Genomic DNA, 13,840 nt, shown 5'->3' on the forward strand with positions numbered 1-13,840 from the left:
CAGCCAGGTGAGCAGGGAAAAAGTTGGGAAATGATTGACCGATTCCTAAGAACAATTTCATCAGAGTGGTTGGTATTAAAATATCCATGTTTATGGTTCCAGTGATACTTCTTGTACCAAGGCTTGCCTCTGGGCAAGCTTTTGGGTTGCAATGCAATTAAAGAAAAAAAGGCAAAAGCGGGGTGGGGAGAGGATAGAGGAGGAAGGTAAGAACAGCTCTTTGCTGCAGCCCCAGTAAGGACTGTTCCTGCTGAGTAACAGCTGCTCATAGTAAGAATAACAAGTGCTGGCTGGGTTGCATAAAGGCTGGGACTAACGAGACAGGCACTGCTGCACTGGCTCTCTGTCTGCCCTCCTGTTCCAGCACTCAGGGGCTGCCCAGGGAGTGCCTTTGGGCTCTTCAAGGTGGATTTTTCTTCGGTTGAGGTGTGCACTTTACGTTCATCCCAAAGCCTGTTGCTGTTCTGCATTGCTTTCTAAGGAGTCATAGGTGTGCTTTTGGAGCATCCACCTGCAGCCCCATGTTGAGGCATTTGGATTTGATAATGTTTTCTGCCATTTGGGAAGGTCTCAGGAAGGAGCCTTCTGTTTTCTGGGTGCTGGTTGTGTGTTCTGCCATTCTGTGAGCTGGTCTGCTGTATCCCTGGACAGGCTGCATCCGCCCCTTGACAGGGAACTGAGACTTCCATTTCTGAGCTGTTAACCTTCTAGGTCACTCTTGGAGTGGGAAGGGTGGAACTGGCTCTCGGACTGGACACAGGGGAGGAGTATTGGGGCAGGATAGACTGAAGGTGACTCTGGAAAAGGAGTTTCATCCCACAGAATACTGTGAGGTTGATGGGCAGGACTTACCCTGGCATCACCAATGCCAAGATACTGCACACGTGTGGCATTGTGGTGCATAAACACATAAATAGCCTGGGGATAGGTTTGTGTGGTCAGAGTTGGACTGGAGTGAGATTTGAGAGTTACAAAATGTAATGCTCCTTTCTGGGTTTCACAGAGAAAATGTGGTTGGGATTTGCTTAGGTTATCTTCAAACATTTTCCCCAGCTTTTAAAATTATGTGGTTTTATTTGAATTTTATGAAGGTTTAAAGGTAATGTTGTGCATAATTCAAAAATTCACATGACCTGATCTGGTTTTAAGCAGCACAGTGCTCATACAAATTTATCTCCCCCTGGAAGTCTGGTAGGAGCTCTGTTATGATAATTAGAATTTAGATTGTGGGGTTTGTTTTGTTGTTGTTGTTGTTTGGTTTTTGGTTTTTTTTTTTTGTTATAGCCACAAGCCTCAAATGTACATGTTAGTTATTGCATCTTTTCCATCTCTGTCATGGAGAAAGGGATAATTCTGCCAAAGCCAGAGTCTATAAAGGAGGGTGAAAGACATATATCTGAGTAGTAGCTACAGAGAGAATTTAATTTTCATTATTTTACAGGATGTAAATTATACAAAATAAAGGTGCCTGCAGTTATTCAAAATTTAAGCTAAGGCCTGAAATAATTTTAATGTACTCATCACAGATAGAAAAGTTGGGCTTGTTCCTGCTGCTTTTGAAGTTAATGGATATTTTGTGATTGACTTTTAATGAAAGTAGGATCCAAACTATAGTTATTAAATTGTAAGCCCTGTGTTGCCTGGTGACAATCAAAAAACTGCATTTGCCTAGCAGAGCAATTAATCTGGTGAAAATGAAAAAGCACACCCCAAAACTCTCTTTGTAGATTAAGATCAGCTCAGCGCATGAGACTGAAAATGCAAGTGCTCATCACACAAAAATGGTTACTCACCTTAATGATTTCAGCATCTCCAAAGAATCCAAAGAATGCATAAATAAGAGCATCTTACTCCAACATTTCTAGTGTAAAAGGAGCAGTAAAATGAAAGATCAAAGGAATCCTAAAACAGCTGGCAAGAATATCAAGCTGAAGGAAAGAGGTGGTACCTCATGGCTGCTGTAAACCTTTTACACTCCAGGGTGCAAGACTCGTGAGTGATACAGCTGTGAATGATGTAGAACTTTGTACAGTTCCTGTACAAAATTCTGCTAGCATTTACTGTCTGTTTCTATATTTTTTAAAAAAAAATTGTTTTTTTTATTTTACTAAGGAAAGCTCCAATTTGCTCTTTTATGCACCCTGAAGGAGTGCAAAATGACTACCAGAAGTGTACATATCTAACACATACAGTTTTCATCCTTTTCTTCATGTGTAACTCTAGTTAAATGCAATGAATCACCCTAAATATTTTTTCTTCATTAGTGAATTAGTTCTTCAGCTGTTTTTAGCCTTGCAGCTGCCTCCTTACATGTTATTAAAGCAAACTACAAATATTTCACTTTCCTATTAAGTTAGTCCTTTTGCTGTTCTCATGACTCATTTCTGTTCCTATGGGAATTGCACATCTTGGATTCTGTTTTGGGCCAAGTGGTTGGTTCACCCTGGTATAGCTACCTAATGTTTCTAGTTTGGTGAGAGAAGTGGTATAACCATCTTTTCAGTCTTGAAACACCTCCCAAATCCAGGAAGAGCTACAACAAACAGCTCTGCATCTTTCTGTTCTGATTTTGAGGTCTCTAGAGGCTTTTACAGCCATTTCTTTTTGCTGGGATGACTCTGAGCCCAGAAAAATACGAATTATTTTGTGCAAAGGAATCTGGGTTTTGTGTTGGGTTTGATCACATCTCTGAGTGAGTCTCTGGGGGCCAGCAGATGTCTGCTGGCCATCACCACCTTCTCAGCACTGACATACCGCATTCTCTGAGACAGTTTTCTTTCTTCCCCTGAGTCAAGAGCCAGCTTGTGGTACAGCCACATCAGGCTCTGAAATCACATGTGGAAAGCCTCAGCTTGTTTTGGGGATGACAGAGAGGTGGTGAGAGGCTGTTGGGGGCTCAATCTGCGGGCAGATATTTTCAGCCTTTGGTTTCATTCCTTGGTGTAGTGAATTAGTACCTATCCCTGATACTGGGAGCTGTGTGGGCCCTGTCTGCCTGGATGGGCCACAGCTCCTCAGTGGCCACAGGCAGGGGGAAGAGATTTGCCCTCACTAATGCTGGGCCTTCCTTTCTTCTTCCCATGTGGAGAAGCAGCAATACACTGAGAGAAAACCAAAGGTGTGGACATCTCTGATGGCAGCAAAGGGACACTCACTAGAAAACGTGGACATTTTTCTTAGAGGATTTCCAGGAGCCTGGGGCCTTTCTGACATTTGCAAAAGCAGAAAGCTGAAGATTGGGAGCGTGAAATGCCATCAGATTTAAATATGGGAAATTTATTCTTTATGGCTGTGATATGGGAAATCTCTTGTTCCCAGTTTAAAGCATGTATGACAAATTGTGCTTAGATTTAAGCACATGTTTGAGATTCTCTTGGCTTTAACTCTTTTAGCTCATCAAGACCGATATCATACATCTGTAGAACTTTCTGACATGATAGAATGAGCCCAGATATTAATGTCATAGTTTTCAGGACTTCATTAACAGTTTAAATGTATTATTTAGGATTCCAGTAAAATCACTGTTGTTTTGAATGAGTTAAAAAATAGAGATGCTATTTTTATAGAAATGTTATTTTTAAAATAAAACAAACTTACTCTGTAATTTATAAATTATATACACACATGACAAAAAGCTATATATTTGCAGCACAGACAGGCAGTCTACTGAATGATTTTTTAAAATTTTGTTTTGTAGAATAGATCAGAACACAAGCATTTCACCAAAAGAAGGAACTGATCAATTTAACAGCTTAAATGAGGTAAGTGTAACCAAAAGTTGAAATGTGATGGTATAAATTTTGAATAGGTGTTTTGGGTTTTTTTGTTAATTTTAAGGTCTTGGAATAATGTAATTGTTTAATAATCCTAAGTTAGCTTTTTAATGAATCATTGCAGTCATGTTTTTGAAGAAAAGCTTAAAAGTGAGATATGAGATATGATAAAATAGTTGAAAAGCTAGAAGCGAGAGGTTGTAGAATTTTTTTAAGCAAACTTGAGGCTGTTTTTTGTTTATGCTCAGAAAAGAATCAAACAATATTGACTGAGTGAAGTGACGTCTTTCAAGAATGTTTGATTTTTCCCTCATATTACAGCTCAAAATGGTTCATCTGTTAAATATGTTTTGTTTAAAAATAAGGAGGTTTCAACTTTGCTACATCCTGCCTAAATAAACTATGATCAGCACAATGGAGTCTAAAAGATGCTCTGGTTGTAAGATGGAAGTAGGGGAGAGAAGAAGAGGGGAAGCAATGAAAGCCAAATAACCCCAGTGACACTTGAAACAAGCTGCTTTCACGGGGATTATGCCAGGAGCACAGTGTGAGCAAAGAACAAAAAAGCTGTTTGTGTGATCGTGTCCAGCAATGGATGAGCCTGGGCGAGGTCCTCACAGTCAGCAATATCCTGGGAGGGGCAAGGGGGTGAAGCCAAGCTTTGCAGTTATAGAAAAAAGGAAACCCTATATAAAGCATCTCTCCACGCCTGGGGATGCTGCACCCCAGCACAGAGGCCACTCTCACTGCAAGGACACTGGAGAACACAGGACTTCCACAGGGAGCAGATGGGTTTTAGTGTAGGCCAAGACAACACAACAGAAGCAGTGGGAGAAGAGAGCTGGGTGAAGAGAAGCCCATTCCTAAAAAACTCTGGAAGAGAAAGCTTTGTTTCTGCAATGAACCAGAGAACATCTATGTCTATTAATTGATGCATGACTTTGATTAGGGGAAGACCACAATGTGTCCTTTTAAAGGAATTCAGACCTAATCTTCTTGCAGTGAATTGTTTACTCTGCATTTTGTGTCACTGTTGTGCAGCTCACTGTAGAAAATCTCAGTGCTGACAAGCAGGGTACATTCAGTGATCAATACATGGGAGTACATTCAGCCTCTGTCAAGCCACCTCAGGCCCTGGGAGAAATAATGAAATTATTGTTTCTTTTGAGAAGCTCCAATGCAAGTATTCACTGAAGCTTCCACTTGAAAGCTTCCATTTAAAATCCTCTCAAAGGATTCCTTAAAGGCTAAGAAAAAATATTGTAATAAATAAATCAGTGCAAAATATTAAAACAAACTATTAGATTAGAAATTAAAAATAAATTGATAATATCCAATGAGGAATGAGCAGAGGTTACAGCCTGATGCTTTCTTTTGTAAAATCTTAGATTTTTGTGTGTCTCAGGTCTATTGCAAACCTAAATGGACCTGTGCCATGAGAAAATAAATTCTCTTTCTGGAGTACAGAAAATGGTGTCTCTCTTCACTGCTCACCCATGGCATTATGCAGACCCAGGGCATATCTTGTTCTATCTTATTGTTGCTTGTTTGTTCCCCATAAAGGAAGTTCTGAATTGAAAATGTCATATGCCTCAAGGCACAAATATTGCCTTAACGGATACTGCAGAGATTTATTTATGTTCACATAAAATGTGCCTATCTTATTTTAACCTGAATTCCCAGATTAAAAAGCTGTTTCAGTGTGACATATAAAAGCATTAATTTCCTTAGAGTGAAAAAACTGAGCAGGTTGAAATTTGCTCAGTTTCTTTCCAATATGAGTCACTTCAAAGGCTATTAAATGCTGAAAGCTTGGATTATTCTCCTTCTCTGCCCCAGCTGATTTCATAAATCCAGTAAATCCATCAATAAACTGGATATAATAGAATAGCTGCCTTCCTATAATAGAATAGGCACAGGAGCAGGCCTGAGGGCAGGGTGCAGGCATCCTTTTCATTGACGAACACCGTGTGTGGATCAGGGTGATATCAGTTTATGCAGAAAACACCAAGTCTGGGCTTTGCTCCTCATCCCTGCTGTCAGCCTCCTGACTGAGTCTCAGCAGAGCTCATGGCTGGGGCACACCTGGGTCCTTTCCCTTTCCCTTGGTTCTTAAATTTATTAAACCTTTGGGTGTCCACAGGGATGAAAGAAAGGATGTAATGCTATATCAGGGAAATTCTTTCAAAGGCCAGGGGCTCTCATTTGTCACATTGTCTCCTGTCAGGCTCTGGCCTCCTGGACATGCTGACCAACACATCCCACAGTGCTGACCCTGCTGGGCATGGCCCCATGCCATGTTAGGGTACTGCATCTCAGTGCCACAGCATTTTGGTGATGAACTGGGAGAATTTGTTCTTTCAGTGTCCCATTCTCCAGATGGATTTAACAGTGTGTGGCATTCATCTCTAGATGTAAGAGATTACCTGTTATCTCAGTAATTCCTTGCCCTAAGGCCTCCCCTCTTCATTTTCAATAATCACTGGTTGGAAGGAGTGATGGTCAGTGGGTCCAGGCTTAGTTGTTTGTAGAAAAGGTGTCTCTACTACAGATTGAGCTTCCTCTGGGAGTGGCAGTCCTTTTGTACTGTGCTTTCTCCCAGCAGACAAGGCAATGACACTTCAGTGACTGTATTTTCTTAAAGTATTATCAAAAATAACAAATGGGTGAGAAGGGCCACGCTGTTTTTCTTCCTGTCTTTCTCCACCTTCCTATTAATTTTACCATTATTTGTAATAATGTACAGTGTTTTTTCTCTAGTGGAATTGACTTAGCTCAAGATCTTTGAACTGTCAGTTAGTTTAAGAGGACATAAGAGATAAGAAACCTTTGTCCAAGACAATTATAATTTCTTCTTTTTCAAACTTTCAGGATACTCTTCTTAAGAGAAAACAATATGGTTATTTTTCCAAGGCAATTCATGGATCCATTTGAGATATTGATATGTCCTTTCATTTGCATTAGCATGGATCAGGAATTACTGCCTCAGAAACACTCATGCTAGGCATCAGAGTGAAGCTGTAATGAGTACCAAATCTAAAGCATTTGAACTGAGATCTTAGCTGATACAGAACACCATAGCTTAAATTACTTCAGTTACACTGGGTTTCCATGTAGGGGCTTTCTCAAACTGATGATGGTGCCCACCATGTCCTAACTTTTCCCTCGGTGTGTTTCAGCTGTTTGCAGAGTTGTTTGTTGTTGGCTTCTAACATGTTTAGCAAGTTCCTCTGACCAGCCATGAGCAGAGGTGGCCCAGGCAGGCACCGGGGTCAGGTCTGGCCATAGGAGAGCAGTGAGCAGCATGTGCACAGGCTGGTTCTCACCCCCAGAGCAGATGTGCTGGCCTTTGTGCTTCACCTTTACTCTAAGCTGTGTCTCCTGCCACATTTCCTGTAAATTTGTGGTGACTTTTCCTGGATAGTGCAATGTGGCAGTGCCATAACACTCTGCTGTGGTTTAGGAGTAAGATGGAGTTGGCGGTACACTCCAGATTCATTATCTCCCTGGCAATATCAAGATGATCAAAGCTACTTAGTGTTTTTCTCAAATCCCTGTCAAGGGCACACACATTAAAATAGTTAAGGTATTTCTGTTATTATTATTATATGATTTATTTTCAGTGTTTCGGCAGTGGCTGGGAATTTGCCATCCACCCACCTTCTCCAGATGGGTGAAAAATATCACTTAGAGCAACTGAATATGAACCAGCTGGTGAATTACAGCATAAGAATTGTACAGCATAAGTTGAAGTACGATATTTAACAATGTAGTCTGTGAAAATGTTTTTACACTGAGCTTCACATAAATATTAATGTGTCATAAGGAATAGTGATGCAAAGTGAATGTATTTTCTTGAAATGGGATTTTTCTTGCCAAATGCTTGAAGTAACAGTCCATGAAGGATAAGTCCTTTTGTCAGACATTTACTCATGTTTCCTTATTATCCCATTCTTATGGGTTGTCATCTGTGTTCTCCCTAATTTTAATCAGCTGTTCTCCTGGTAAAGTCCAGGCTGGGATCAGAGTCCTCACTGGTTTGTAACTGGTGTAGTCATCTCTTGCTAGATGACACTAATGACTGTAAAATTCTGCCTGTTTGTGATAATTCCACAGCCACTTAATTTGGGTTTAGTTGGGATGAGAGACAATGGGATATGAGGACTTCCCAAAACAGTGTCACATGTGTGATGCAAGTCAGCACCCTTCCCTTGACAAGGAAATGTACTGCCACCTGAAAGCTTTTAGGGCCACGATGGTTTCCATCATCTTCTTGAATTCTATAAAAGGAATGAAAGGATAAAGGCAGAAAATCTTCCCTGCTCTTCTAAGACAACCTAGTTTCATTTTTTTTAATATCTAAAGTTGTCTTTGGTTTTACAAAAGGGATGCCTTACAACAAAAATAATGCAAAGATATATTAAACTGCCAATTACATAGGTGATTTATTTTCACACAAAGGAAATCAGGCCAATGAAGCAATTCATTTTTCATTAAATGAATCAATAAATTGGTTTCAGGTATTTGACAGACTGGGGAAAGGAGTTTTCAGGGTATCAATTTGAGGAATTTTTTTTATTAGCAACTCAGATTATTTTCTTCAGAAAATACCCTTCATAAATATGTATTACTTGAGCCAATTAATGTTATATGTACATTCTGTATGTGACAGCTGTGTGGTTATTAGGACAGCCTTATGTGGTTTTGTTTTATGCTTTAAGCAGTATTTCCCTTGAGATGGGGGGCTGAATGAGTGGGGTGTGGGAAGTGACTCATTTTGCCCAGTCAGGTGGTGATTAGGGCTTTCACAGCATTTCCATCACAGCCAGATGCTCGTGTCAGATCGTGCAGCTCAGTACTGCGTGCAGCATTAAACATTCAAATCAGAGCTGGAGCACGCATGGCAGAGAGGCTGGAAGTGATGTGGCAGATAACTGTCCCTGTCATTGATTTGCCTGCAGTCAGTGACAATGATGTGTTGATTTTACCTTTGCAGCGGATCACAAATTATCCACTGCCCTGTAGAACTGGCAGCAGCCCACATAAAAGCCTTGTCTACATAATGAAGCATCTCTAAAACAGCCAATTAAAAAAATCTCTCTCCCAAGAATCCCATGAGTGAGCGTATTCTCAGTAACTCTTTGTTCACCGCTGTGTACTGCACTCACAGGCTGGAGAGTGAGATTTGATATTTTATGAATGGTAAATGGGGAGGGACATAATGTCATCAGATCGTGATGTCAGCCCAATGAATGAAATACTTCCTTAATGTATTGCTTCAAGCCCAAGAAGAGGGACATCATCTCAGTTTGGCTTCCTGGAATAAATCGCCTTTTGCTGCCAAAGTCATCTTTCCCACGTGCCGTGAATAATCCATGTAAATTGGGACTTAAATAACCAGGAGCCAAGACACTGGTGGAACAGTGCGTGTTTGTTCTCCCCACGTCCCCCCGGAGCTGGCAGTGGAACACCCCTGTGCAGGCGCTGCCGATGGGCTCATGGAGTTGAAGAGCAATTGCTGATCCCTGTTGTTCTCTACCCAGCCCAATGTTCTGCTTTTGTCTGCAGAATTCTTTGTTGAAGCTGCAAGCCCTGGAAACTGATTTGTGCTCTGCGTTTCTGCCAGCCCAGGAGGAAACTCCCCAGTTGCCGGCACCCAAGGACACAGCCCCTTCTCCAGCGCAAAGCAGTGTGCAAGCTGATGGGGCCAGTTGTGGAGGTAAGAGAGCGTGCCATGATGTGTTCTCATTTGCAATTATAAAAAAGCCTTGTGACTTGCACTTTAAAATCAGGCTTCCAACCCTCTGGGAAACAGTGCAAAGCTAATGCAAAGCACCATTTCCTCCTGCAAACACTATGTTGCATAGAAAGGGGTGATACCCGTTAAAAGAATGGAAATTAATAGCTGTAACCCTCTGGTTTTCTGAGAGGGAATTTTCAGAGAGGTTTTAAGAATCCCAATTATTGTATTTTTAGTTTTAATCGGTTATTTTTCCCCAAGTAAATTTGCTCTCTTTACTTCCTATGTCTGTATTGTGTGAGATCACCTGCCATATCATGTAATTCTATTTTTGTCATTCTTTTTGTCAGAGCAATATCACTTCATTTCTCCTATTATTGATTTTAATTTAATGCATCAGCAGAGAGATAGCGAAGGTGAGTTTTACAGCATGTGGATTTTAATCATTCATGATCTTGTATTATTACCCAGCTGGGCAAACTGTGGTTTGTTATCTCTCCCTCTTCCCTCAATAGGGAGCTAAATAGCCCTAAGGCTCAGCACTATTTTTGTTAATTCATGGCTTGTAGTCACAGGGCTGGCAGAGTCGTGATGCTCAATAGAAGAGGAGTCACTGCTTGTGAAAAATAGGTCAAAGGCAGTATGACTAATACATCTCACAGACAAGTGACATGAATACACAAATACCTAAGTCGTGCACTACGTATGGTTCAAATTAAGGCAGGTAGGTCAGTAATCCCTTTGCAATTGATGTTTCATATCAGAAAAAAATATGGGTTCAGAAGAACTTAGTTTAGGAGCTGCTTGCTCAGCATTTTCAGCAAGAAATAACATTAAGTTATTTACAAAAAGCAAATCACAAATAATGATAGTGTTCTGCTTAAAAAATTCCAAAGTTTGAAGCTGGTATTGGAAAAATAAAGGAACAATGTATGTAGAAATAAAATTATTATAAAGATGAAGGAATCTAAAAATGCTAGATGTCCTGGGTTTTATTTTAAAAAAGAGGATGCTTTAGTCCATACAGGCAAATAGCTTAATTACTCTTGGATACAGGTATGGAGCCTGTACTGGGGCTAATCTGGTGGGGGTCTGAAGCAGGGACAGGTCTCATTTGTGTACTGTATAGGAAAAGACATTCTGCAGCTCACCCAAAATCTGCACTGACTCCTTTCCTTTGTGGCAGGGTGGAGTTTTCTTCCTTTCCCAGTAGTTTGCTGCATTATTTTGCTGTGGTGGTTTCTTAGTTCATTGTTAGAATGGTTCCTAATTGTTCCCCTCAATTATTTTCTGCTGTTTTGATTAGATTTTATTTATGCTGGTAGTGACAGCTGCTTCCAAACCCCTCTCTACTCCCATTTCCCCTCTGCAGCCACATGGGGAAATGTTGCATGATGTAGCATTTCTCTCGCACAGTTTCAGAGCATGCTCTACCACTCCAGCAGTCCAAGCTTGTGCCTTAGTTAAAGCTTATTTATTTAATGGGTTTTAACGTGCCCTCATTTCTGTTAACATCTGCTTTGTGGTTTGTGGCATTTTTAGTAACTTGCCATTTTGCACAGACTTGGTCCTAATTCTGTCTCTTAAATTACTACTGGAATCTTCTGATGCATTGAGTTGTCACATGGGACTATTGGCTATTTGAACTCCACCTTGGCTGGAAGTCCAGGGATTTTTACCAGGCTGGGAAGAGAGTCTCTAGAGGATGTGCCATATATGTTCCATCTTTAGTTATCAGCCTTTCCTCGGTGGATCAGGCAAAATAAACATGATCCTTTCATTCACATCCCAGTGAACAAATTTTAGAAAAGAATGAAGATACAATAGTCTAGTAAGATGACAGGGTACTCCAGGATGCAAATTTTAAGGGGATGAACAGTAATTTATCTTTGAGCAAAGTCAGTGATTTCCTGTTTACTTTTGAATATGTGAAAGCTGAGAGTTGCCGAAGTGAGCCTGTAAAGAATTGTAAGGGGCTAGTTTTTTTAAGGGGTAATTTTAGAAAAGTAGGGTGTAATTTCTGTAACTTTTGGTTATGAGATTTCATCAAATATGTGCCTGCAGCAGTGAGCAGCTGAACCTACCTACAGGAAGTTCTAAATTATTTTTGAATTAAAAAATCCAGATAGAGGCATTCACAGATGTAATGCGTTTAGGACTGAACACACTACATCTGAATATTATTTTTTCTATACGAGAGACTTCTGTGTGTTATTGTTTTTCTTGAAGAATGTCACGGGCATAAATACAGACTTGTACCATAGGACTTGTCGTATGAAGTCCACCTGCTGAACCATGCTGCAGATTATCAGACACTAGAATTTGGTTTTAGTTCCTGTGGTGTTCTCCTGTCAGTGCTAAGCTGCATGGAGTAGATGCTAAGGGGAAACTCAGCGGCTTGGGTAGAGGTGGCTTTAATATTCCCAGTTTTGGCAAAAATAGAGACTAAAATTAGATGAGGTACATGAAGACAGGTAGAATCTTGGTCAGTTCATGGGCTACTCTTAGTATATTTATATTTATTAGTATGTTATATTTAGTGTCTTGTTTGGGATCTACACAGAGCTGGAATCAGGATGATGGCCTTAAGTGTTAATTAAAGATGGGGTTGCTTAGAACTTGTCATTACCTGTGGAGGCAGGTCACCCTGCCAAGGCTTTCCCCCTTGAGAGAAATGTGCCCTGAGGGAGCTGTGATAAGCTTATCTCAACCTTCTCCTGGAGAGATACCCCTTAGATGGGACCATCCTCCCTTGTCATGGTGAGGTATCCCACCATGCTTGGTGACTATGTTGATCCTTTGTAACCCATTGGTTTTCCCCCCAGGTACCTGGCTTTCCCCCATAAAAACCCCAGCTTCTGCCCAGTTCAGGAGGGAGTAGTTGTCCGTGGCTACCCTCTGCAGAACTGCTGGATAATAAAGGCTGTCTCTGTGGAATTGCCACACGACGTTCCTGTTTCTCTATCTCTGAATCAGCCTGGGATAACCTAGCGAGCAGAGCTGAAATCACTGAGCTGTAATCACTTGCAGTTGCAGGCTGCCCTTTGCTGAGGTTACATGGTAGCCAGGGATCGCCAGAGGCCCCCGGAAGGCTGTCTCTTGTGGGACCACTCTCTCTGGGAAAGTCGTGGCATCCCAAGTCAGACCAATGAACCTGGCCCGGCCACCACAATCACCCTGAGATGTCTCACTATTTTAGTAGTTGTGCCACTGAAATGAATCAGTCTGAATTATTTGCTGACTGCTTCTGACTGTTTGGTGGTATTTAATGCATTTCTAGTAAAGTTGGAACTAAACCCTTTCTTGGGCCATAGCAAAGTTGCACCAGGGTTTAAGCCTTGCAGACCTTGCTGTCAGGAGGCCAAGGAAATGAAAGTGCCCTGGCCTTTGGGAAATATTCCCAAATTATAAAGCATGCAGGTTGTCTCCCTTTTGTTTGCTAGCAGAATAAAAGAACCTTCTTGAACTTTGTGTGTTTGGTTTTACACCGTAGCTGCACCAGCCACTGCTTGTCCTTTGTATTTATCTTCCAAGAGTGATTAGTCTTGGACATCTGCATTTCTTCCATTTCTGAGACTGGGTTGAGCCTATAAAAATGTCTGGTTGTAGATGTGAGGAGGAGCAAATATCTGTGACCATGTGGTTTATCAGTGGTATAGGCTGTCTCCTAAAAGGAGGACATTTTTAGGTCCACAGGAAATCAGAGTTCAAATGTTGGAAAGTTATTTCCTTCAGCTATCACATGCAGACTGGCTGATCTTTTTATCACATCATTTGCCTTTCACGGTGAGGGCACTGCTACTTAATATGACTATAAGACAATTTATTCCTTGTAAAAACAGAACATGAAAAACTGCACAATGGTTCTTAGTCAACCTATTTCACAGTGATTATGTGTTTCTTGAAGTTCAAAGATGGTGAAATTAAAGCAAGGGAAGCCAGGTTCTTCTCACTGAAACCACTACTCTTCAGAAATAAAACAACAACCCAGCAACAACAAGTCAAAACCAAACCAAAGATATTAATTTAAAAAATATTAAAGGGTAAAGAAAGAGTACTTTCCAAAAAGAGAGAACACTTTTGTTTGTAGAACACCAATTATTTCAGCCATTGTCACTGTCTGTTGTCAGTGTCGTGATTTCCCAGGACTGTTCAGTGCTCTATCCTGGCTTCTCCCAGGTGCCTTCCTGGGATCTCTCTGTGGGAGAATTTGAATCTCATACAAGATTTAGGAGATTTGGGTGTTGCTCTGTTATCTTGGAGAGCTGAATTTGACCTATAGAGTATGAAGTACTTAGAGGAAGGATGCAAGGTTAGAATTAATAAT

At 40.9% G+C, this 13,840-nt stretch overlaps 1 protein-coding gene across 6 annotated transcripts in view; it reads left to right on the plus strand.

The window, feature by feature from the left end:
- FAM13C (family with sequence similarity 13 member C) overlaps positions 1 to 13,840 on the plus strand; it is a 127,170-nt gene that overhangs the window by 94,923 nt on the left and 18,407 nt on the right. For 4 of the 6 annotated variants that reach the window (XM_033515477.1, XM_015632885.3, XM_015632884.3 and 1 more), the window contains exons 11-13: positions 3,698 to 3,761; positions 9,342 to 9,492; positions 9,864 to 9,929. In XM_033515477.1, coding sequence (XP_033371368.1) covers positions 3,698 to 3,761; positions 9,342 to 9,492; positions 9,864 to 9,929 — 281 coding nt within the window. The remainder of the gene's footprint in view (positions 1 to 3,697; positions 3,762 to 9,341; positions 9,493 to 9,863; positions 9,930 to 13,840) is intronic. The other 2 variants (XM_015632894.3, XM_019007254.2) reach the window with 1 other exon arrangement.

This window comes from Parus major, chromosome 6, assembly GCF_001522545.3.
Source record: "Parus major isolate Abel chromosome 6, Parus_major1.1, whole genome shotgun sequence".
Classification (NCBI taxonomy): Eukaryota; Metazoa; Chordata; class Aves; order Passeriformes; family Paridae; genus Parus; species Parus major.